General features: G+C 38.1%; 1 protein-coding gene across 1 annotated transcript in view; it reads right to left on the bottom strand.

Moving 5' to 3' along the window:
• Positions 1–23,511, bottom strand: part of GRK5 (G protein-coupled receptor kinase 5) — a 148,607-nt gene extending 125,096 nt beyond the window's left edge. Inside the window, exon 1 of the mRNA XM_034440262.3 lies at positions 23,056–23,511. Coding sequence (XP_034296153.1) covers positions 23,056–23,107 — 52 coding nt within the window. The 5' untranslated portion in view covers positions 23,108–23,511. The remainder of the gene's footprint in view (positions 1–23,055) is intronic.
• Between the last annotated feature and the right edge of the window lie 273 nt (positions 23,512–23,784).

The following is a 23,784-nucleotide window of genomic DNA, read 5'->3' as shown; positions in this document are numbered from 1 at the left end:
TAATTGGAAAATTTGGGAGGCAGTTTGTGTACCCAGAATTAAACAAACCCCAAAGTAGAAGAGTAAAATTATAGACAGGATTCTTAGTAATGGTAACAAATTATTTTTGTTTTATATATCCCAGCATATCCACTCTAAAAAAATACTCCATATATTCATTTGCCTTCTTCAGCAAATACAGATAGTCCTCGACTTACAACAACAGTCATTTTTCAGACTTACGATTTGCAACATCCCCATGGTCATTGATCAAAATTCAGGTGCTTGGCTACTGACTCATATTTATTACGGTTGCAGTGTCGCAAGGTCATCTTGATCACTTTTGTGACCTTCTGACAAGCGAAGTCAATGGGAAAGCCTGATTCACTTCCTAGCAGAATTGCAGTGTTTCACTTAACTGTGGCAAGGTCTGAAATGCGCAAAAGTCACTTAACAATTGTCTCACTTAGCAACAGAAATTTTGGGCTCAATTGTGGTCATAAGTCAAGGACTAGCTGTATTTATTTCTCAGGGTGTATCTTCCTGCCAGAACAACATAAACACTAAAAATTCCACCAAACGGAAATCTCACTCAGGCCAAGTGGGAAGAAATCGCTTTTATAACAGTTTCAATTTACAGCTTTTTGTTGTTCATAGAACTGGGATCCCTAAATGAAAAATAAAATTTAAAGATGTGTTGGCTTACTCTTAAATTGATCCAAAGTTATTTTAAGTTATTAGCAGCAATGCAAATGCTGGGTTATACTTTGCCCTTTTGCTTTATTGTATTCATTCTTTTATCCCTACCTCCAATTCTGATTTCTTTTCTCCCAAAATAATAATAGGATAAATTTTATTAAGCAGGGCCTGCCTGACATCATTATTATCCTTTAAAAGTCAAGGGTAAATGCCAGAATATTCTTCTTATATAGCTTTTCTATTTCAGACAAAATAAGCAATAAAAGAACATTTAGCTACATCCAAATACAAGTGCAGAAGAGGTAAAATGAATTAACTTTGGCTATCATATGGTTTTTCACCATTTTACTCCTGATAATTCCACATACACATTTACGACGATTTAAGATTCACTGGATGTTACTTATTTCTTTCACAGCCAAGGCTGTGTTTTCACACATTTGATTCACAAGTTGCTGTTTTTAAAACAACTGCTGCAGCAACCCCTCGATGCTCATTTTGCTTTGACTGATTTGTCACTCTGTGATTTTGGCAGAAGCCCCTTGCACAGATAAATGAAATGCTAATGGTGAGGCTTTACCAGCTCTTCTCAAAGTATTGTAGACAACCCTTTTTATTTTGGCCACAAAACAGACGTCATGTCACTTAAGAACGGCCTCCAGATTCCCAATATATACCAAAAGTGTTTACTAGGTCAGGAAATGGGACAGAGATTCTATCAATACATCCACAGATACGCACCACATGCCAGGCTTATACGTATTGCGACATACACAGTGGAGGAAGAGAAGCAATCAGAACAGCCGCAATTTTACAAATGGTTAATCTCAAGAAGAAACTAAAGAATACACAATATATACACCATACAGTACATCTCATGGCTTTTGTTTTTACTCCCTTGTAAGCCCACAATATCTAGATCCAGAATTTTTTAAACAAAGATCTTTTGTTTTTTTCTCAAAAGGTGTTTTTTTTTTTTTCAAAAAGCAACTGGGATGTCTTTTTCTCCCCTGAGGAAGATGTTTTGCTTCTCATCCAAGAAGCTTCATCAGTTCTGGCAGGATGGTAGGAGCAATGGAAGGATTAGTTTTGACAAGATGGGGGAGGGGTTGGAAGGATCATATTTCTTTGCTGTCAACTAGTTGTAAGTACTCTCCCTGAGAGCTCTTGATGCCACTTTGAAGTTCACCTGTGCTCTCAGGATCACCTGTATCAGAGTGCAAATGGGAGTGGAATCTTCTTGGAACTGCAGAAAGGATTGTGTTGTAGACAGGAGATAGGTGGTGTCTTAACTTCTTCCTCAGGGAAAGAAAACAGACCAGTTGCCTTTTGAAAAACCACTTTTGAGACAACTATAACCTGAATGACTGAGAATCTACACAGATATCTTTTGTTTTGGTTTTTAAATTGCCACGCCATATAGAATGATTCAAGAAACTTCCATGAGCTAAAACGGAGAATAGCACTGTATCCCACTCAGATGAAATGCGCTTTCCAATGCTTCCACAAAAATGGTGATGGTGAAACCAGGCAATAGGAAGATAAAGTTTAATATATATATTTTCTTAGGCCTGTGCCAGTCAACAAACCAGGAACAAGTGTAAAATGTAAAGAAAGGCAGTAAGGATGCTGCTTGGAGATGTCTTGCAAGGTGAAATGGCAGAAACTAGGAATGTTTAGTCCTAAGAGAGAAGGCTGGTTGGTGGTAGAATAAATTGATTTCAAACATCTGATAGTAATGTTACACAGAAGAATAGCAAGCCTTGCTCAACAGTGCAAGGCACAGAATAATGGATATCAATTCTCAAAAAACAACTTCTCATTGAATATTGGTAAATGCTATCAAGTCGGAATTGCCATTCAGCTGTGGAATCAACAGTCAAGAAAAGAGGTGAGCTCCATTTTGCTGAATGTGTTAAGATACTGGTCCTCAACCTATGGATCCCTGAGGGGGCCTGATGTTGTCACAGGTCCGCAAAGGGGGATCACAGCTGCTTGAAGAAATGTTATGATTTAAATCTTGAGTTAACTCTTGGGGCCATGAAACAAACAAAATGTTAAAAAGTTACGATATTTATGTAGTCACTTACTGAGCACATCTAAATCATATTAAAGTAAGCAAAGTATCTTTACGATCCCCAAGGCATGTCACAATTTTTGAGCACCCCTAATGTTTGGAAATTGAAAGTTGAAAAATTTGACACGCCCTAGCACTGACCATGTAGTCGTGGTCACAAAAGTTACTTAAAAGGGGGGGGTCCATGGTGAAGAAAAGATTGACCACCACTGTGTTAAAATATTCTGGAATCCTAGATACAGCAGAAGAATTAATTCTCCAAATGGTCGCTGCAGGTTACATCTTTAGCACACCATGGAATTTGCTCTCTCTGCGTTGTTTGGAATCCATATTCCACCACCTTGATGTGGTAATTTTTGCTTATAGTTTGGAGGCAACATTTAGGCTCAAAGCAACTCTTGGCTTTGACTGATGGGCCAAGAGATAGCAGGGCCAGCATCAATGAAGAGGTAGTGTCTATTTAAAAAAAAAGCACAACCATCTGAATAATATTAACATAAATTAAGTAACTCCCTTTTTACAACCTTGTAATCCCTTAATTCAAGTTAGATTTGAGGCAACTGGAAGCAACATACTTAAATTGTATAACATTATATTAAATTAGAAACATGGAATGTAAAATGCTTTATAAAATAAGTACAATTCTGTGGCACTTTTGGAAGGATTTTGGCAGCCACATCCATGTTTCTGGCAGTCTTACATGGTGGACTTCTTTTCTATACCAAGTGTAGAAAGAAAGTAGCATCTATAGATTCAACAGCTGCAATATAGCTTGAAAACACACATTTTTCTTTCATTCAGGACACAGTAGAGTTTTTGCCCAGAGAATAAAAGCAGGAAGTAAGCAAGGAAGCTGATGGGAATTTCTAAAAGAAGAATCAAATAGGGAACTGGAAGTGCCATATTATATTAATTGTTCCTACATTTAAACCTCAAACCTTCAGATAAGGAGTAAGATTCTGCAAGGAAATCACCCCTCACAACAATACCATCATTTTTTGCCTCCTACTAAATCATCCACAATATTAATTTTGCATCTAACATATGGCATTAAAAACAGACTGAATCTGAGGCATAATTTTCTTCTTCCTCCTTGAAAATAATCCTTCTATGAAATACATTTTCCAGATAGTTTGAAATTAGAGACAGGATTTTTGATGAGCGTAGGCGACACATAACAGAAACTCTGATAATACAATGAAGAGATGTTTTTATCCTCTCCACAACACTGCATAGCACTTAGTAAAGCCACAATGAAGAAAATTAATGTATATTAGTGTGGTGAAGAGTACGATTAGTGATGTAATACATTTACATAGACAGCTTGCCATCTCTGGCTCACATCACATTTCTAAGCAAGTTGCAACTGCCATAGGTTTGGGAGCATATTTTGATCCTAAAATGGTCTTATGCTCTCCACCTTTTAAAAATGCTTTAGAAAGTTGACTGGGTAGTGGTATTTTGGACAGACAGGCTACTGACCCCGCCAAAATAGTCTGTTTTTTTTCATCACAGCTTTGGCATTGGGAAGTAGGTTTACCTGGACCTGCCTATAATTTCTGTGAATTGATTGAAGAATCTCAATGAACCCCTATTGCTCAGGCTCTTACTGGCAAGAGGCTTGGGGGCAGCTCACATGAGCCCCTTGGTAATTAGGGAGGCAGGTTAGAATTAGAATCGTTTGCTAATTAATTCTTGTCATGCTTTGTCCTTTTTTTTTCCTATCTTCAAAATGATATGATCCTGTTTTCATATATGCAACAGATTGGACTCATTGTTTGGATTCTGTATGAATCAAGGTGGTCCGATCACAACAACAGAACTTTAATCTATAGACCAAAACATCATCTTATGCTTTCAGTGCTACAGCTGCACTTACTACAAGGATAATCTGCAGCTGCTCTTCTGCACTTCAATGCCAATGTTGGGTGCCTTCCATGCTGGCCACTTGCAGTACAGCCTGCTCCCCCCCCCCCGAAGTAGCATAGCAATAGCACTTAGATTTATATACTGTGTCACAATGCTTTACCGCCCTCTCTAAGCAGTTTACAGAGTCAGCATATTTCCCCTAAGAACTTCCCCTGGGTTCTCATTTTACCAACCTCGAAAGGATGGAAGGCTGAGTCAACCTTGAGCCTGGTGAGATTTGAACTGCCAAATTGCAATCAGCCAGCAGTCAGCAGAAGTCGTCTGCACCACCGTGGCTCAGTTTAGTGTGAGTAAGGTGGCCTCTTTCAGCCATGCCAGTTAGTCTAGGCAGCCACATCACTACCACAGTATGCACCTCATTAATAATCTGTGTTAGTAATCACACATTTTCTAATAAGTGGTCTCAGTTCCCAGAATTGTCAGTAATGACCCTGCTGGTTGAGGAATTTCTGAAGCTGAAGTTCACATAACTGGAGAATGTTCATATTGTGGATGGCTAGTTGAATAATCAGAACAAACAAGCAAGTCAAAAATGGTTGGGAAGAACAGCTGGCAATCACACCTTCTGCTTATTGATGTTTGTGGATAATGGAAAACAATAGGATTAACTGTGCTGTGACATTGTGCCCTTCAAAATCCGAGATGTCAACTTCAATCAACAGTACCCAATATGTTCAATGGCAATATATTATGTGACTTGTAGTTTAATAATCAAGACAGCATTATTATGTCAAATTTGGTACATTCCCAGTACTAATTCAAACTTCTTCTCCCTCCTCCTCTTCCCCCCCAAGTTATACTGGAAATATGGGGAAAAAAAGCCTAGCAATATGTGCCTAAGTAGTCGCTAAAGACAAAATGCCAGTTACAACTGTTTTTTCCAACAACTATTTAGTCTGTGTGATGCTTCAAATGAGGAGGCAGTAAAAGAGTAAACCTGGCTTGAGGAAGTCCAGGTTGGGGGTAATTTCTTCTCTTAGACTTTTGTTTTTGATTTAAAAAAAAGTAGGTAGATATAGGTAATTAGTAGGTAGATATATTTCCTATGGTGCTTCTTACAGTTCATATCTACTCCTCTTACACAGAGAAGACCTTGCATTCTGGAATAATCAAGGCTGGCTGGTGAGACCCATTAGTTCCTCAGTGAACATGTCCGATAGCTTGGGACACGATTGTGTGGTGTTTTTCTGAAAGGTCTTTGGTTCTTCATGAGTCACGTTCTATCAATTTAGGTGCACCTTAGTGAAAATCTAATCTGTTCCAGATGAAAATCAGGAGCCTGGATAGCTCAACAGACAGAGCACTGTAATTTAACACCAGCTGTCTGCAATTAAAGTAAGATTGAATCTCGCCAGGCTCAAGACTGACTCAGCCTTCTATCCTTTCTAAGGTAGGTAAATTGAAGATCCAGTTTGTGGGGGCAATAAACTGACTTTGTATAAATATACAAAAGTATGAAGGCTAGTGCTTAACGCACTGTAAGCCGCCCTAAGTCTCCGGAGAAGGGTGGCATATAAATCAAATTTTAAAAAAAATGCTCTTAACAAAAACAACAATAATTTTTTAAAAAAGATTCTAATTTCTGTTTGGATAACAAATCTATACTCTATTTTATTAGGAGATTGCCCTGGACATGGTATTTGGGAAAATTATAACTCCAACTGAAGTATGGAAGCCACCTGTGCAGCTTGGTCTCCAGAGTAATTAGCAATGAATCCTGAAGTCATACTTGTTTACTAACTAGTTACAATGTTTGACATAGGGGTACTTAGGGAAGGTTGTATATATTTGTGTGTGTATGTGTATGTAAGTGGTGATCAAGTGGAGGTCTTTGGCAAGATCTGTGAATTGCTATATGCAATTCAGAGGTGTTAGCTGTTCATTTAGTTGCTAAATTCATTTGTAGAATCTCTTGAAGTGGATCACAGTAGTCACCATTATGAGACCTTTTATAATGTCTGAAAGGTACCAAATGACCTTCTAGTCCATAGGTGACATTATCTTAAAAGAAATCAACTTCAGCCATGTGTGAAGAATCACAGTGTAGTTATTGCCCATCTCCTTGGAAAGAAGCTCCTAATCTTGTCTTCTGGAGTTCCACAATCTGTCTTGCAGCCATAAGAACTGTGGCATGAAATGAGGCTTCCTGCAATGGCACAAGGCACCTATTCCCTTCCTTGAAACTTATGAATTCTCCTAGCATTCCTAGGGCCACCCACTTCAAATAAGGGTCTCAATACGTTGCTCAAATACCCTAGGTAACCAAATGGAAGCTGCACATTCCTAACAGGAGTAACTTATTATCTGAAGACTTAAATTTAATATTTCCATGGGATTTCTATAGAGCCTAGACACAAAAGGATTCTGAAAGATATTGCTGCCACCTAATTCATCCTATAAGTGTATCCATAATTTACATTAGATTACATCTGCTTATGTTTGCAGGTTTCATGAGACTTATTGGTTTTGCTTGCTACCTGCCTTGATATTTCCTTTGAGCATATGTGATGTTTTATGGATTAAAAACCTTCCTTGTACTAAGCTACTTCAATAAGTCAGACAATGACATTTATTTCTGAAGTCTTATTCACCTTCCCCCAATATAGAGGTCAAAGTGGTAGCAGTGATAAAATTGCTAACAGGTAACACAGTGGTTCTCAACATTTTCTTCACCACGGACTCCTTTTAAATACCTTTTGTGGCCACAGAACATAGCTAAAGACCCCCAAGGCTTAACTCAAGATTTAAATCGCGGACCCCATGTGATAACAGTGTAGCCGCCTGGAGTCCGCGGAACACAGGTTGAGAAGAACTGAGGTAACATGCTTAAAGCATAATCACTGAAATATTGACACTGCTTCTACTGTGCTCTTTCCATTATACCACATTGTACCAAGCTGTATCCTGAAACCATATCTCATAAACAAAGATGCATGAAATGGTAATAAAAAGACATTTTACTCATGTCCAAAGGCATTCTGTTTCCAGGACAGACTCTTAGCCCTCAAAGTATTATTTAACCTTGGCTCTAATTAAACTATGTTTGGGCACCACCAAAGAAAAGTAGCCAAGTAGAAGAACAGGTTGCATTTTAAGCAAACTACTTAAGACATTCTGTTGAAGTAAAGATCTACAGTTGGTGTTGGGATTTTAGTTAAATAGAGCTGAAATGATCTGCCAAGTCTGTCACTTTACTGCACAATGATGTGGGTTTTCAGAAATTTTTGAACTGGAAAATTCTCCAGAGAAAAATTCTTATGCAAGAGAAAAAAAAAACTACATAGACTAATTACGCAGGATAATTTTTAATTTACATCAGAACATTTTCCAATGCAAATCACCCTGTACAAGTTAGCCTTAGAGAAATGGTCAGTAACCTGACGTAAAAACACTTTCCAAAAGTTCATTTTGGAAATTTTCTACAGCACTGTGTATTACCAACTGTGTGAGGCTGGAACAACATTATTATTGTTTGCTTTATTTGGTCTCTGATGAATTTTGGCCTATGAAATAGATTTGGTCAATATATCAGACAATGTCCAATACATTTGGATAGGAAGTAAAAAAGGCTACCCTCAGCGAATCTCTTATCTCAGACCTTCATTGTAATTTCTTTTTGGTGAAAGTCATGATGAACAGCCTTTTTCCAGCAAGGACACCTTCTCCATAATACTTCCTCCAAAGCCTTGAGGGTTAGAAATGGAAGACTTTTCCGCCAAGCCAACATTCAAAGTATATCAGATAGGAGAAATCCTGAAGGCTCCATGGATTTGCCCTCTTCATGAAATGAGACATAACACTGGCAAGGCATATTTTCTTGTTTAAGAAACTGGCATTGCCTGTATCCTTCAGAACACCAACTGTAAAACATGCCTCTTTGTTGTTTTCTTTAATTTACAGCATTTTTCGGACTATAAGAAGCTCTGAAGTATAAGACGCACCTAGCTTTTGGGGAGGAAAACAAGGGGGAAAAAATCTGCCTCACAGCCATTTACCTCCTCGCAGCAAGCAGCAAACAGCCTGGTCAACTTCAGCACAGACTGATTTAGCACAAGCTGCTGACTGGTGACTGGCCTCCCGGAATACTTCCTATCAGCTGTTCCAGGCTGCGGGGATTGCCACCGCCCATCACTGCCATTGCCATCCATCACTGCTACTGCCTATTGCCACCTCAACACGTCCCGTTTCCGGCCTCCGCATGACTCCTTTCTGGCCTCTGTGTGCCCTGTTTTTGGCCTCTGCATGTCCCATTTTTGGCCCGTTCCAGGTGGCGGGAATATCAGCCGCCGCCTATCCCCACTACCTGGAATGGACAAAAAACACCTGTGAATTATATAATAAGCAGGTTTCAAACAAACAAAAGGTGAGGTGAGATGAGATTAGCTTCAGTGATCACAGGATACAGTATTGTACCTTTGGGGGTGAGAAGCTTGGATTATAAATCATTGTTACATTCTGAGTTAATATTGTGTCAGTCTTACAAGCAGTATTTTCATATGGAAGATATATCAAGCTCTTATAGACATCTCTTAAAACAGTTAATGCTACCTGGAGACTGAATTATGAGACTGATTAAGAACCAGAGCAAAAATATCCTGGCTATAGTTTTTGTTTTCAGAAACAAAGAGCCAGACAAAAAACAATCAAGAAATGTGTTGAGTTCATATATTAGTTATAATGGGGCTTGTTGCTATTGACTTTATGTGATGTGGGAATTCAGTCCTTCTAGTCTATAAACCATAATTTATGGATTAGAGTGATATGGAAACTCTATTATAACTTATTTAACAACTTTGCCTCAACAACTGTGGTTATAGCAATGTGTGATCCCAACTCCTTTCTTTCCAGCTGATTTTTCCCCCCAGTACACTTTGAAGAAAAAGCAACCCCTGGAGCTCAGAAATAGAATTTTTAATTCAAAAAGTTGCCAACATCCAAGTCAGTCAATCAGAACAGACCTGGAAGGGACCTTGGAGGTCTTCCAGTCCAACTCCCTACGATTTCAGACAAGTGGCTGTCCAGTCTCTTCTTAAAAACCTCCAGTGATAAAGCACCCACAACTTCTGAAGGCAAGCTGTTCCACTGGTTCATTGTCCCCACTGTTAAGAAGTTTCTCCTTAATTCCAGGTTGCTTATTTTCTTGATTAGTTCCCATCCCTTGTTTCTTGTATTGCCTTCTGGTGCTCTGGAAAATAAGTTGACCCCCTCTTCTTTGTGGCAGCCCCTCAAATACTACATGTCACCCCTAGTCCTTCTTTTCTCAAGACTAGCCATACATAATTCCTGCAACCGTTCTTCATATGTTTTCGTCTCCAGGCCCTTAATTGTTTTAGCTGCTCTTCTTTGTGCATTTTCCAAGCTCTCACTTTCCAAAATAAGTGAGATCATGTATCTTCTCCTTAATTTCCTTGAACTACAAAATCTTGCCGCTAAATTAAGAGGCGCAATTCCAAAAATACTGGCTTGGAAAATAGTATTTTTCACAATACCATGAATACTATATACGGCAAATAGCAGGTTTGGAGCAGCCAGAATTTTGCTACATACATTAAATTGACTACATACATTAAATTAAGGTTGACTCAGCCTTCCATCCTTTCTAAGGTAGGTGAAATGAGGACCCAGTTTGTGTGGGCAATAAGCTGACTTTGTATAAAATATACAAAAGAATGAAGGCTATTGCTTAACACATTGTAAGCCGCCCTGAGTCTCCGGAGAAGGGCGGCATATAAATCAAATTAAAAAAAAATATATATATATATAAATATCCTGAAACTGAAATTAAAGGATAGCTTCTTCTAAATGGTTTTAATCACCTCATCCCTAATCTATATTGCAAAAGTTTTCATTATTTATGCCATACAATACAATACATACATACATACATACATACATACATACATACATACACACATACATGCAAAAATGATTCAGAAGCACAACATTGTGTGTGGGCGGGGGAGAGGAATAATACTTTTATACAGCTGAAAATTCCTTCCAGAATGGATAAGCATTTTAAAAATTATTTCTCAGCTCCAAATCACAGGAAACAAAAATTTAAGTCTTTGGCTGAAGAAGGTAACACAAAAGGGAGTCAAGTAAATATCATGAATCCATCAGTTCCCATATATAGTGCAGTGTATCTGGACCAAAAATAAGGTCATCTATTTCTACATAATATGATTCTTTATGTTAAAGACCCAACCTTGCTATTAACATAGAGCACTTAGGGAGTCTGCCCAAATAGATGTTAGACAGGACTGGAATTCAACACCGGTGACCTATAAAGACTACCATGTCTGGATTTGGTAGTCTCAAGACAACTCATATTTTATCACAGAATTATCTAACATAACCTTTTCCATCATTTAAAAAGGATGGTTGAGAGTGAGATTCTGTCAGTAAATTGACCCTTAGAGAAATCCAAAATGAAGAAGCCCCCATTTTATATGCAGAAGTTCTTAAGTGTAACTGCTACCTAATGCACCACATACTATATATAAGGAGAAAATCATTTAAATTTCCTCAGAGAGCTCCTGCTAATCAGAGAGAAACATTTATATTGGGCTACTAGATAAATAGTCTGAGGCAGTTTCCAGTGTTCCCAGGCAGACTCTGGAAGGAAGCCAGTTGCATAGCAAGAATCAACTGTCCTGTAAAGCCAGGACATGAGTACAAATTATTTGCCTTCTAAAAAAGAGGAAGCAGGCCAAAGGTTGCAAATCTGGTTTGACACCTGAATAACCCCTGCAGCAGGCAGTGCTGATGCCAGCTCTGAGTAATCACACCATGCTGCTTTTGATCAAAAAGCTGTAATGCTTTCCTTTACACTTCTGAAAAAGCTAGAGCAGTGAATCGTAGAGATATAGCCTCATAAGTCATGCATGCACAGGAAAAAAGATTCTTCCATCTATTTAAAAAAAAAAAAACTTCTAGAAATTCCATGAGACTTAAATATTTGTTGGTTCGAGCAGTTGTCATTTTGACCACATTCTTTACATCACTCCGTAATGAAAAGAATGACTTTAATTAGTTCCAGTTGTTCACGCATCAGTAGACTTTTCCACATGGACAGAGGGTGTTTTGCAGCTGCAAAGCTCGTTGGCTAATTGCTCATGTTCTGTTTGTGTGCAAAACAGATAAAACCAAATTTAGAAAGAGTTGCCACCACATCAGATAAGAACAGACATATTTTCAATCAGCTGCTGCTGTTCCTGCTTAGCCTTTTTGGAATGAAGTGGTATAGCCACAGAATTCATGGATTGTACAAGGGTTGCATGACAAGTAACGTCTCCACCCCCATAATTTAGGTTACATAGGAATATTTTAATTAATGAAACACACACACACAAAGCTTCAAAATGAATTCTTTTGTTAACTGTATTTATTTTTTCACATAAACACCACTACTAGCTACACTTTTGTCAACAATGAACTAGCTTCTTCAAGCCATCACAAATTCACTCCACATTTTGTGTCTTCAACCAGGTCCAGCAGATGTTCATGAAGATATTTCTCCATTTGTAGGAAAAGTTGGAACTCACATGGCACCAAAGACTGTATGCAGCTGAAATAAAATGGTTTGGTCTCACTTCGCAATTGTCTCTTGGGTGGCTCAGGAAGTACAAGGTCTCGTGTTGTCATGTTGCAGCACACTCTCCTTCTTGTATTTCCAAATATTGTTTAATCAAAGTTTTTAATAATACAGTGTACTGCTTTGTGTCGATAGTGGTGCTAGCTTCAAGGAAATTTATATGAATAACACTAATTGAATTTTTTTAAAAAACCCATAATTCCTGCTACAGGGAAGCTGTGGGAAACCAAGCTATGGAACATCTTTTTTTCCTTGCAGGTAAAGGTTTGTAATGATATTCCATGCACTGGTGCTTTGTTTCTGGATCAAAATGATGAACCTCTGTTTCATCAGCTGTCACAATGACAAGCTGCCACACAATGGTGGTGTGAAGAAATTACCTTTAATCTCATAGTAGGACAACTCCTGGCAATTTTCAATTCTTGAAGTTTTCATTCCTGCCATTGGCATGTGACAACTCCTTCTTGTAGAAAGCTTTCAAATCCAATATTGAAGAACATCATTAAAGTGACATGCATATTTTATTTATTTGTTTCCTACCTTTTAAATTTTATAAATAACTCCGGATGTTGAGCATACCTAATACTCCTTCCTCCTCCTATTTAATCCAAAAGAGCTGTGAGGTGAGTTGGGCTCAAAGAGACTGACTGGCAAAGCAAGGCTTTTGCTGCATGCATTAAATATAAATGAACTGGAACTGAAATTAAAGGATAGCATATTCTAAATGGTTCCAATTCACCTAATCCTCATTCTATATTGCAAAACAATGGGTATTATAACAACTTAGAAGCACAACATTGGGGAAAATAGAATATTTCATACAGCTGAATTTTTTTCCAGAATGGATAAGCATTTTAAAAAATTATTTCTCAGCTCCAAGAATAAGTTCATCTACTTCTATATAATATGATTCTTTATGTTAAAGACCAAACCTTGCTATTAACACAGAACACTCAGGAAGTCTTCCCAAATAGATGCTAGACAGAACTGGAATCAACACAGATGATCTATAAAGACTACCATGTCTGGATTTGGTAGTCTCATGGGATTTTACTTGCTTTATAACCCCTTCAAGCCCAATAATGCTTATATCTCTACAGAGATATATGGTTGAAATGGAGTATTTGAAATTCTGCTTTCCTGTATAGGTCTGGCTTCTCTTTTAGCCATGCAAAGTCTTGCAGAACTACCATCCAATGAACACACAGCTTTGGAAGGCTGCAGCTCTTCTACTCAAACCACACAATCTTGTAAAAAACATGCTATAAAGGCACTGACTTTAAAAAAGGATTGCAGAAATTCTGCATCCTGCTGTGATGTAATATCTTGGCCAGGATGGAGTGTTGAAACCTTCCTTCAGAAAACAGAAGCACTAGATCACAAATATTGTTTTTCCCCTTAACTTAGGACCACAGGCAAAGAAAGTTGCAGATAAAGCCCAGGCAAGAACTAAATGTATTTCAATTCTATTTAATTATAATAAACCGTATTATGATTATCCTTTCATCATGCATTCTATTATTTTCTCTTCAGATAAATCAAATATTTTGTTAGAAGTTCTTGTCTGGAAAGGTCAGCATCCGCATCCGGATTTTAGTGTTAAGTGGCCCTGGGGCTGCAAAGCTTGTGCCACATGATAAATATTATACACAACATTCCAATTCATTTTCACTTCTTATGGAGAAGTATATAGGTAAAAACAGTTGAGATGCTCTGATGATTAAGTACAGCATATGCTTTCAGGACCTACAGTCTTCTTCTTCAGATGATAGCAAAAGTCTTGTGAAGTTATCCTTCTGAAAACTATAGTCAAAGTACAAAGTTTTAAAAAATATTTTACTAGAAAAGTTTATCATAAACAAGCTTGCTGAGTCTGTGTCAAATCATCCATACTGTTATTTTATTTTTTATTCCTTAGGTTATTGACTCTACGTCAACATTATTAGAGAATTAGCAGCTGGATAGTTGCATAGATGTGAATGCGTTACATGCATTTCACCCCTTCTATTACATCATGGATAGGATATTTGTACATACTGTACAATCACTTGATACTTAAGCTAATAGAACTTAACATATGAAGAGATATCAGCTTTTGACAAATGAAGACAAATAAACTTGACAGTTTAAGTACAAGAAGACTGATCTCATATCTTTCCCATTAGATGAAGTTTAAAACCATTCTACTAAAGCTGTATTCAGTTTCAGAAGCTGTAATGGAAACTGCTTTCAATTTCTTCAGTTATTGAGAGTAAACACTGCCAATAATGACTACTCACAGCTTACATTCCAGAAAACACTTGTAAAGTTTATTGTTAAACATAATGACCAGGCTTACAAATTGCATCGGGTCATGTTTTATTTAATTATGGCTTGAGAAGAAAGCACAAGGACTAGAGATTAATATTCATCAAACCATAAACTCTGGCGGACAAATCACAATGGCTGAATTCATAGGTCAAGCTAAGCTAAAATTTACATTTTGGTTGAGCAAACAAGTAGGCAACAGTTTCCAACCTGCAGACCATATTGTTGTTTCTTGTTTCTTCCTGCTTCTGAGCCATAAGGGGTGGGGATGGTGGTATGTCACCGAAATAGACACAGTATGATCAAAATGTCTCAATTCTGTCCCATAATTTATCCAAAATAAGAACTCCCAAAAGCTGACCCTAATCTATTACGAGATGTCCTGGGATCTCCCAGGGGCATGCAGATAGGTCTTCTGCAGTTCAAGGATTGCCAGCCCAATTTAAAACTGAGAACAGTTATAGAAGGATTTCCAAAATGAAGTTTGGGCAGTAGGACATTGCTATTTCTTTACTGTAATTGTGTTTGAACAATATTTTATAAACTATGCATTTTCTGATAGATCAATAAAGATTAGCTATATAAAACATCCTGTTCACAATGGGATTAAGTTAAACGGGTTTATTCATTTCAAATTTATGAACTATTTTCTCCAGTTATTTAGCTCTGTACTTAAGCTACTCTACTCTGTATTAAGCTACTGTATTTAAGCTGGAAGGCAGAAGCAAAAATGGAAAAGATGAATCTTTCCCTCTATTACATTAATCTTCTAATCTATTTCTCAGAAATAGTCTAGAAGCTATGTGAGCACTACAACACTCATTTTTCAAACTCGATCGCCTCTAAACAAGCGGTTATCTTGAGTGTCTACACAAGTGCATTTTAAAACATTGGGACTTCTAAAATCTTTTTTACATAACTTGGTTTATTCTTCCTAACACCTACAATTGAGCTTTTATATGTGTGTGCAGTACATTATTTTATAGATATGTTGAGTGATTCCCCACCTCCCAGTTATGTGTTAGTTTTGAATCTTAGCGACCACACAGGTATACATCTATGGAGATTCTCAGTCGTCCAGGTATGGTTGAAAGAAAGCACCTTTGGGACACACTGGTAGACTCTTTCCAGGATGATTTGGCCCATTACGTCCTTCAATAGTGCCCCAATCACTGCTGTAATCAAGTGGATCCACCTTGCCCCTAGTTGCCTTCTACCCCTCTTTTTTTCCACCTTTTCCAGCATTATAGACTTTTCTTGACTGTGAGTTATTGATAAAATGTCTTTACAGTAATTTGAGCCTGGTCACTTATTTCTCAAATGATAATTCTGAATTGATTTCTTCTATCAATTATTTTTTTCTTTGATATCCAAAATACCAAATATCTTTTCTTAAAGCTAATGTTCATAGAATTAGGCAGTTCCTAATTGGATTGCAAAAACCAAGACAACCACTAGATGGGAGCAAAAAGTTAGGTTTTTCTGCATCTCTTTGATGATATTCAGTGGTGATCCAGATTTTTGCTGGCCAGGTATGATATGGCTACATAGCATTTCAGATTTATATTATATGCAAATGATGGAGTTTGTGATAAAAGTATTTTGCTTTAAATTCTGATAGATGAGGCCAAGTTGCTGAAAAATAAGATGATTAAGACAGGAGGCAAACTTTGTTTTTATAGTAGTGTTCGTAATGCAGTTTGGAGTTAATGTGTGTTTGAAAAATTAGTTAGCTTACTCATGCATGTTTTTCAAAAGTTAACAATAGAAACACGGGCAGATTTGTCCACGTAATTGTTGATATTGCTATTATCTACACAGACCAGAAGTCAATCTCAAAAATGTCAGGCAAGAATATGTCACAGATCTCCTTGGAAGCATCACAAAGTGAATCTAGGATTTTCTGCATTCTGTTCTATTCTATTCTATTCTATTCTATTCTATTCTATTCTATTCTATTCTATTCTATTCTATTCTATTCTATGGCTTTCTACATGCAATATATATGCTTGTGTGTGTGTGTATATATTTGTTTTCTTTCCTTTTCGTAGGTTTTATGTGTATTTCTCTTTAGCCAGGTTCTTCCTACGTAAACCAAGATTTTTATGCAGCCCTAGTTCAGTGAAATCACAATCCACTAGTTTCTAGGCTTTTTTTCTGGCAGCCAGCAAACACTCTGCTGCCCATTGGGAGACTAAGGAAAAAAGCCTAGAAACTAGTAGATTGTGATTTCACTGAACTAGGGCTGCATAAAAATCTTGGTTTACGTAGGAAGAATTTGGCTAAAGAGAAATACACATAAAGCCTATGAAAAGGAAAGAAAACAAATACTGTACCTTTAGAGGAAAGATACATGGGGTGACGGTGTGGCTAACTGATGAGGACTTATAAGTCCGAAATAGATCTATCTTAGTCTTCTTAGTCTCCCAATGGGCAGGAGAGTGTTTGCTAGCTGTCAGAAAAAAAGCCTAGAAACTAATAGATTGTGATTTCACTGAATTAGGGCTGCATAAAAATCTTGGTTTACGTAGGAAGAACCTGGCTAAAGAGAAATACATACATACATACATACATACATATAACACACTATTATATCTGTTTTGACGTCTAATGTACCAACTAAATAATGGCTGAAATATATATCTAAATTGGTGTAGCAGGGAAAGAAACAAGTTAAATATTTTATAAGGTCTAAAAGAAACAGGACAATTGGGTTTACTTGAGTTGAAATGATACTTTGCAGCTTGTTGGTTAGTTTGGATGGAAGAATAGATACTGGTGAGAAATAGAAAGCTTTTGAAGTTAGAAGGACTTGACTTAAGGGTGACATGGATATTTATGTTAACTAGGGTTAATGTAACTTTAAAAATAATTTTGTTAGCAATAGCATTTAGCATTTGGACTTATATATCACTTCACAGGGCTTTGCAGCCCTCTCTAAGTGGTTTACAGAGTCACCTTATTGCCTCTAACATTCTGGGTCCTCATTTTACCGACCTCAGAAGGATGGAAGTCAAACTTGAGCCTGGTGAGATTCGAACTGCTGAACTGCTGGCAATCGGCAGTCAGCAGAATTAGCATGCAATACTGAATTCTAACCACTGTACCACCATGGCTCTTGAGTTAGAGTCCATATGCACAATATGGAATAGATATAAATCTAGGTTGTGCCCAAAAATACCTTTGTGGTTGTCAGCACAAGAAGTATTTTACAGAGGAGAAATGATAAATAAACATAAATGATTAACTAACTCTGATATACCAGAATATTGCCAGAAGAATGTAAAATAAAATCAAGAGAAGAGTTGGCAGAAGAAAGATACACAAGTCAATGGTTTTCTTATGTATCGTTATTAGAAAAGTATGAAGTAGGTAAAATAATTTTTGATATTGAATTATATAAGATTGAATTTGAAACATAATTGTGTACAGATGATGAATGTGTTGACAAAATGTATCAATTTTTATTGAAATTTGAAACAGAAGAACAAGTATTTGTTTCTTAGAATATACAAATGGAATAGTGGGAAAATACGTGGTTGAAAGAACTGAAATATTGCTATATTTTTTAAAGATAATTTTTATAAAATGATGTATTGCTGGTATGTATCACTGAAAAATTGTGTAGAATATATAAGGCAGAAATTTATGCTGGAAATGTAATCAACAAGAGTTTTATCATGCTGGATAGAGACACAAAACAGGTAAAGTATAGATGATTTTAAAGACTGATCAATAAACAGTTGGAATAAAATCACGGAAGTTTTTATATATGATAACTGCAGTAGGATTATTATATGCACAAAGGTGGAAAGGTTCAATTTTAGACACAATATAGGAATGGATTATGAAGATAGCCAAATTGACAGCTTTGTTAAAGAAAATATATTGCCTAAGCTTAAAACTGAGTGTAAACCTTATTGATTTTTTACATGAAACAGGAAGAAAAATGAAAGTATGATATATGGTTCTGATGATTAAAAGAAATAATTATAGAAAAATGTAAGTAATGTTATAACCATAGAGCAAAAGGTTAATTTACATTTGTACTTATAACTGTTGTAAAAGAAAATTAGAAATAACTTATTTAGATTTTCTTTCTTTTTTCTGCATTTTTGTCTTTGTCTTTGTCTTTTTCTTTTTCATTCTTTTTTTTTGTTCCCTTCTCTTTATGTTAGTTCTTGTTACAGTAATTTTAATTTCTGTCTTACTTCTTTATACTATGTGTGTATGTATACACATATGTACATACATATACATACAAAAAATATACACATACATGTTATTGTTATAGTTTCTGTCCTATATATACTGTGTATATAAATAATTATGAAATAATTACTTTCAAATTATAGCTAAAATTCAACAAACTATAGTACGATTAAAACAGCTGAAAACTGAAATGGTGTTCCTGTGTCCATAAAGCTCTGCATAAGAATGCAGTCCATAATTACAGTACCATTCCATTAACTGATTTTTTAAAAGTGCTAACTAAAATGCACTCTCCAATATTTCCTTTCTGAACCTGGTGCTCTCCAAATATATTGTGACTGTCAACTGAGAGACATCTGGAGATCCACACGTTGTTTTATTATTTTATTATTAGATCCACTAGATTTTTTATTATATTTAGATACCATCATACTAAAAAAAATAAATTCCCAGTAGTTTATATCAAAAACATAAATTCTAAAAACAGAACCAAAGTACTAAACTACCATTGCGCAATAAGTGCTAGGGTGACTGATTTATTTCCTAAACACCCTTTGGAAATTTTGGACATTTTAGAAAATATCGAAGGAAGATCTACATTAAACAAGAAATTTAAAAACTTCACCAAACAGCTTTTGACATATGATCTAACATGATGGCAAAGATATATATATATATATATATTACCCTGAGTTTTGAATTGGTATGAAATTCATTGGGAAATCAGCTATAAACTGAAAGACGCACCCTTTAAAAATAGAAATGTACTACAACCATTGAATCCAGTGTTCTTCTTGTTACCTTTCAGATATGTTGAATTATAATCCACTAAAAATGTTCTAATCCCATAAAGACTAAGAGAGTCTCTGTCACTGAAGCTCATCTCAGATTGAACTCCCAATTATCTTCATCTATTCCTCATGGAATGAAATGTTTATCAATCTATTTCCATCCTACATTACTATACATAGGGCTCTCGGAAGAACTACCAATAAAACCAAAACAATAAAATTAAATTAAATATGGTAAAAAAAAAATAGATAATTCAGATTAAAAAGACCAGGCGAGGAGCAAATTATGATTCCTTTCCTGAAAGTGGAAAAATGGCCGTTTAGTACATTCTAGACAGCTTGGCACAGAAACCCTATGAACATTTGTCATCAGGATAGTTTTGTATAAATGAAATAATAGAACAAGATAAAGTATACCCATTCATCACTACATATATCAAGTTCTGTTCCACATACTCATGGTAATCTTCCTTTGCAACGATTGCACTAATACTTATATCCATAAAAAGGTAATATCCTCAGAGCCCAGAAACCTTGTGTAAATAAAGTAATATAAAATAGAATCAAAGAAATATGTAATTTCTGAAGATGGTTTGAACAAGTCACGAGATAGTCAAAACCCATCATCAAGACAGGTAACAAGAACCAATTCAGACATTGCTTTTTCACTACACAGCCCTGGTAAGAAAAGCATGAAATGTACTCACATGACAGAACATGCGAATGTTTCAAGCATAAGGTTTGTCAAAACAGCATGTTTTAAGAAACCATAATATACTGGGTGAATCATTCTTGAAGTTCTATTATAACAGATAACCCAACAACCCACAGCTTGTAAGCTTCACTTCACACATTGTCTAGCACAGGTTTTTCAAACTGCATTCTAGGGAATCCTAAGGGTATATACTAAAGGAAGGAAGGAAGGAAGGAAGGAAGGAAGGAAGGAAGGAAGGAAGGAAGGAAGAAGGAAATCACTTGAATGCAGCCAATTTTCTACCATTAAAACACTATCTGACCTGGGAAGGCGGATCTGGGTTTTTTTTTTTAATAGCAGATTCTGCAATCTGAAAAAAAATGAAAAATCCTGCTCTAGTACTCAGCAAATGAAGAAACAAATAAAAAATCTGCATGAGGATCACCCAGTTGCTTAAAGCACCCCTACAAATTAAAGACATTCGTTGTTTTTTTTACGTTCTTTATATGAATATAAAGAAGGCAATATTTATATCCTCAACCATCTAATAGTCATATATTTATTCCACACAGAAACACATCTTATATACCGGTAATAAGGTTTGGAAGTTTTTCTCAAGCCCTAAAATGCCTAATAATGTGCTGCCACAAGGTGGCTCCTCACAGATGTTCCGTGATCACTTTTCTCTCTTAGCATTCAGTCAGCAACTAGATTTCCTTCCTTGCTTAGAAATACTATGGCCTGATTCTAGGGATCCACTAGGGCTGAGATTAGACTCATTTATTTTTAATCCTCAATTCAAGCATGTGGAAACATTGGACTGAAAGCTTTAATCAACATGTAAGGATGCACAGGAGATGAAGATCTTGTAGGAAACAGTTATCAGATTCTCATTTCACGTAAAGCAAATTGTTCTCCTACCTTTCTCCCTTGGCATGTGACCTCACCTTTTTTTTATATATCCAATAATTAATTTCATAAGTATCTTCTGGGTTATTATGTAATGACTGTGTTCACTGGTTGATCAATTACTTTTGATTATTAGATAGGGTCTCTAAGAGACACAGCCGCATAAACACCAGAAGCGGTTTTCTCGAATGTATATAAGTTATATTAATTCTACTACTACTTCAGTAACTCTTAAAAGGCTCCCTGAGGCAGCCATCTATCCAATTTTTCCTATCCAATTTAGACCAGAATCTTCAACCAAACGACCATTTGCCTGTATTTTTAAACAGATAGGTGGTGTGTTGTTATTTTTTTTAATTAAAAAAAAAAACACCTGTTAAGGAAAGGTAAAGAGAGAGATGCTGACTTTAAGTACCCCACCCACCCTTTGATTAAAAGACATCGTGTGGATATGGCACAAGGGGGAAACAAATGCCTCAAAAGGACAGCTTTTCCTGGAGGCAGATGCAATTGCTCATCCCAGACCTCCCCCCATTTCCCAGATAAGAAACACTCCCTTAGCATTTGCTAAACCCAAGACATCCAAGCACAGCTACAAGAGATTATAGGAACCTGCGATGCCAGCTAGGAGATTGTTCTTTTTCATTCATCAAATGCAGTGAATGAAACCTCCCCTCCAAAGACTGCAAGCTGCGCGCTCAAGGAGCTAAGCTTTATCACCTTTCCGAAAAAGCCCATATTCTCCTCGGAGAGGTTCGGGAAGAGCCAGGAAGGAAAGAAAGAAGGGAAATCCAGAAGGCATCCGGTCATCGAAGCAGAGAAACCCTCTTCCTTACCTGGGCGACCAAAGGTTGTAAAACGGATTCAGGATCGCTCGTTAACACGGAGGAAGTTCGGAATGGCCGTAATTCTGCTAATCGCCCAGGGCTGACAAGCAAGATCGTGGCTCCCTCTCCCCCACCCCACCCCGCTCCAAATATGCCCCATACATGTTCTATTTTGCAAATGCGCACACACAGCACCAAACTCCAGGATCTGATGCAAAACACACACACACACACACACACACAAAACAAAAAAAAAAACCAGCACCAGATTTTCTCCATTCTTTAACCGGTGCTTTATCGTGCAGCTGCGGGGCGAAGGGGGGTTGGAAACGGTTAGGTTTTTCATGTGCAGTTTGCAAGATCCAGCAATTGCCTGCAGCCCTCGCTACGTTTGAACCGCTCTCTCCCCTTTCTTCTCCGCCAGTTTCAGTGACGTGTTTAATGACATTGGTTTAAAATACGAGAAAACCCCTCCGAGCTCCTGATAGCTCGTGGTCCCCCCCTCTTTTGGGGGGGGGTATACACACACACACACACACACACTCACACACACACTCACACCCCTCGTGCCATTGAGTCGATCCCGATCGAGCGCCCGAACTATTCGGACTGGCAGAACGTGCTTCCACCCGTGGAAAGCGAACCTTCGCCGCCGACCTTTCCAAACACCATAAATCGAAGGCGAAATCCCGCACGTTTGCGAGGCGAGAGTGAAAGAGATGGGAGAGTTGGGCTGGGGGTGGCAATCTTTGAGAAAGGAACCGCTTCTCCCCCAAGCCGGCTTAAGCAGAACGCCTGGCTCTGCTTCCCGCAACCAAAGCCCGGGCTGGAAACACCGCCTTCACCCCCCCCACCAAAGCTCGTCTCCAGAACGAGGGGATCAACCGCACACGCTCAAAACCCGGAGGATGCCGCCTTAGCTTCCCCCATCCCCTTCCCGCCTCCGCCGCTTGGCATCGCTTCGCACAGGTCGAAATGCGACAGGGCAAAGGGAGGGGTGGCAGGGGAGAGATGCTTGGCGCCGAGCGAGCTTTTACCTTCTCTGGCTTTGAGCAAAACCGTGTTGGCCACTATATTCTCCAGCTCCATTGACAAGCTCGGTCGGGACGCGCGGCGGCGGACGATGGGCAGCTTCCAGAGAGGCACTTGGCGCTTCGGCTTCACCGACTACGGCAGCGCGGCACCAACCAACCCCCTGCCCTTAGGGCATTCTTGCGCTGCTTTCTCTGGCTTCCTCCGACGAGGTCCTGCCTTGAGAAAGAACCACCGCTTGCTCGCTGGCTTGGCTGGCTGGCTTGCCCGCCTGCTTCCCTCCCTCCCTCCCTCCCTTTCCCTCCTCCAGCCCGAAAACTCTTTTCTCTCCTTCGCTTCGCGGATCTCGCTTACTCCATTCTGGGCGCCTACATGTAAAAGCAAAAAAAAAAAAGGAAAAGCCCACCCTCTCACCGCCCCCCCCCTTCTCCTCCTCTGTTGGGAAGGTTTCAGATGGGCGGGCTTCTCTCCCTCCCTCCGCGGGGGTGTGGTACTACGAAGCGGGTTCCGCAGCATTGCGCAGGCGCTATGCTCAACAGCTGGCTCGTTCCTCTGAGCGTGTCGGGAGACGTAGTTTTTTTTTTTTTTGTAAAGGCTTGGGGGGGAGGTGATGGGATTTACCACCAGCATCCGTTCCTTGCATAGCACATGCAGGCGGTCCGGGGTGGTGGGGCGGGGGGAAGGGTGGGTGAGCACTCGGATGCCCGATCAGGTTTTTCAGATGCTTTCCTGGG

This window comes from Pantherophis guttatus, chromosome 6, assembly GCF_059756535.1.
Source record: "Pantherophis guttatus breed Tessera chromosome 6, ASM5975653v1, whole genome shotgun sequence".
In the NCBI taxonomy this organism is placed as follows: domain Eukaryota; kingdom Metazoa; phylum Chordata; class Lepidosauria; order Squamata; family Colubridae; genus Pantherophis; species Pantherophis guttatus.
The sequence above is the reverse complement of the archived record's forward strand: the minus strand, read 5'-3'. Positions and strand labels throughout refer to the sequence as shown.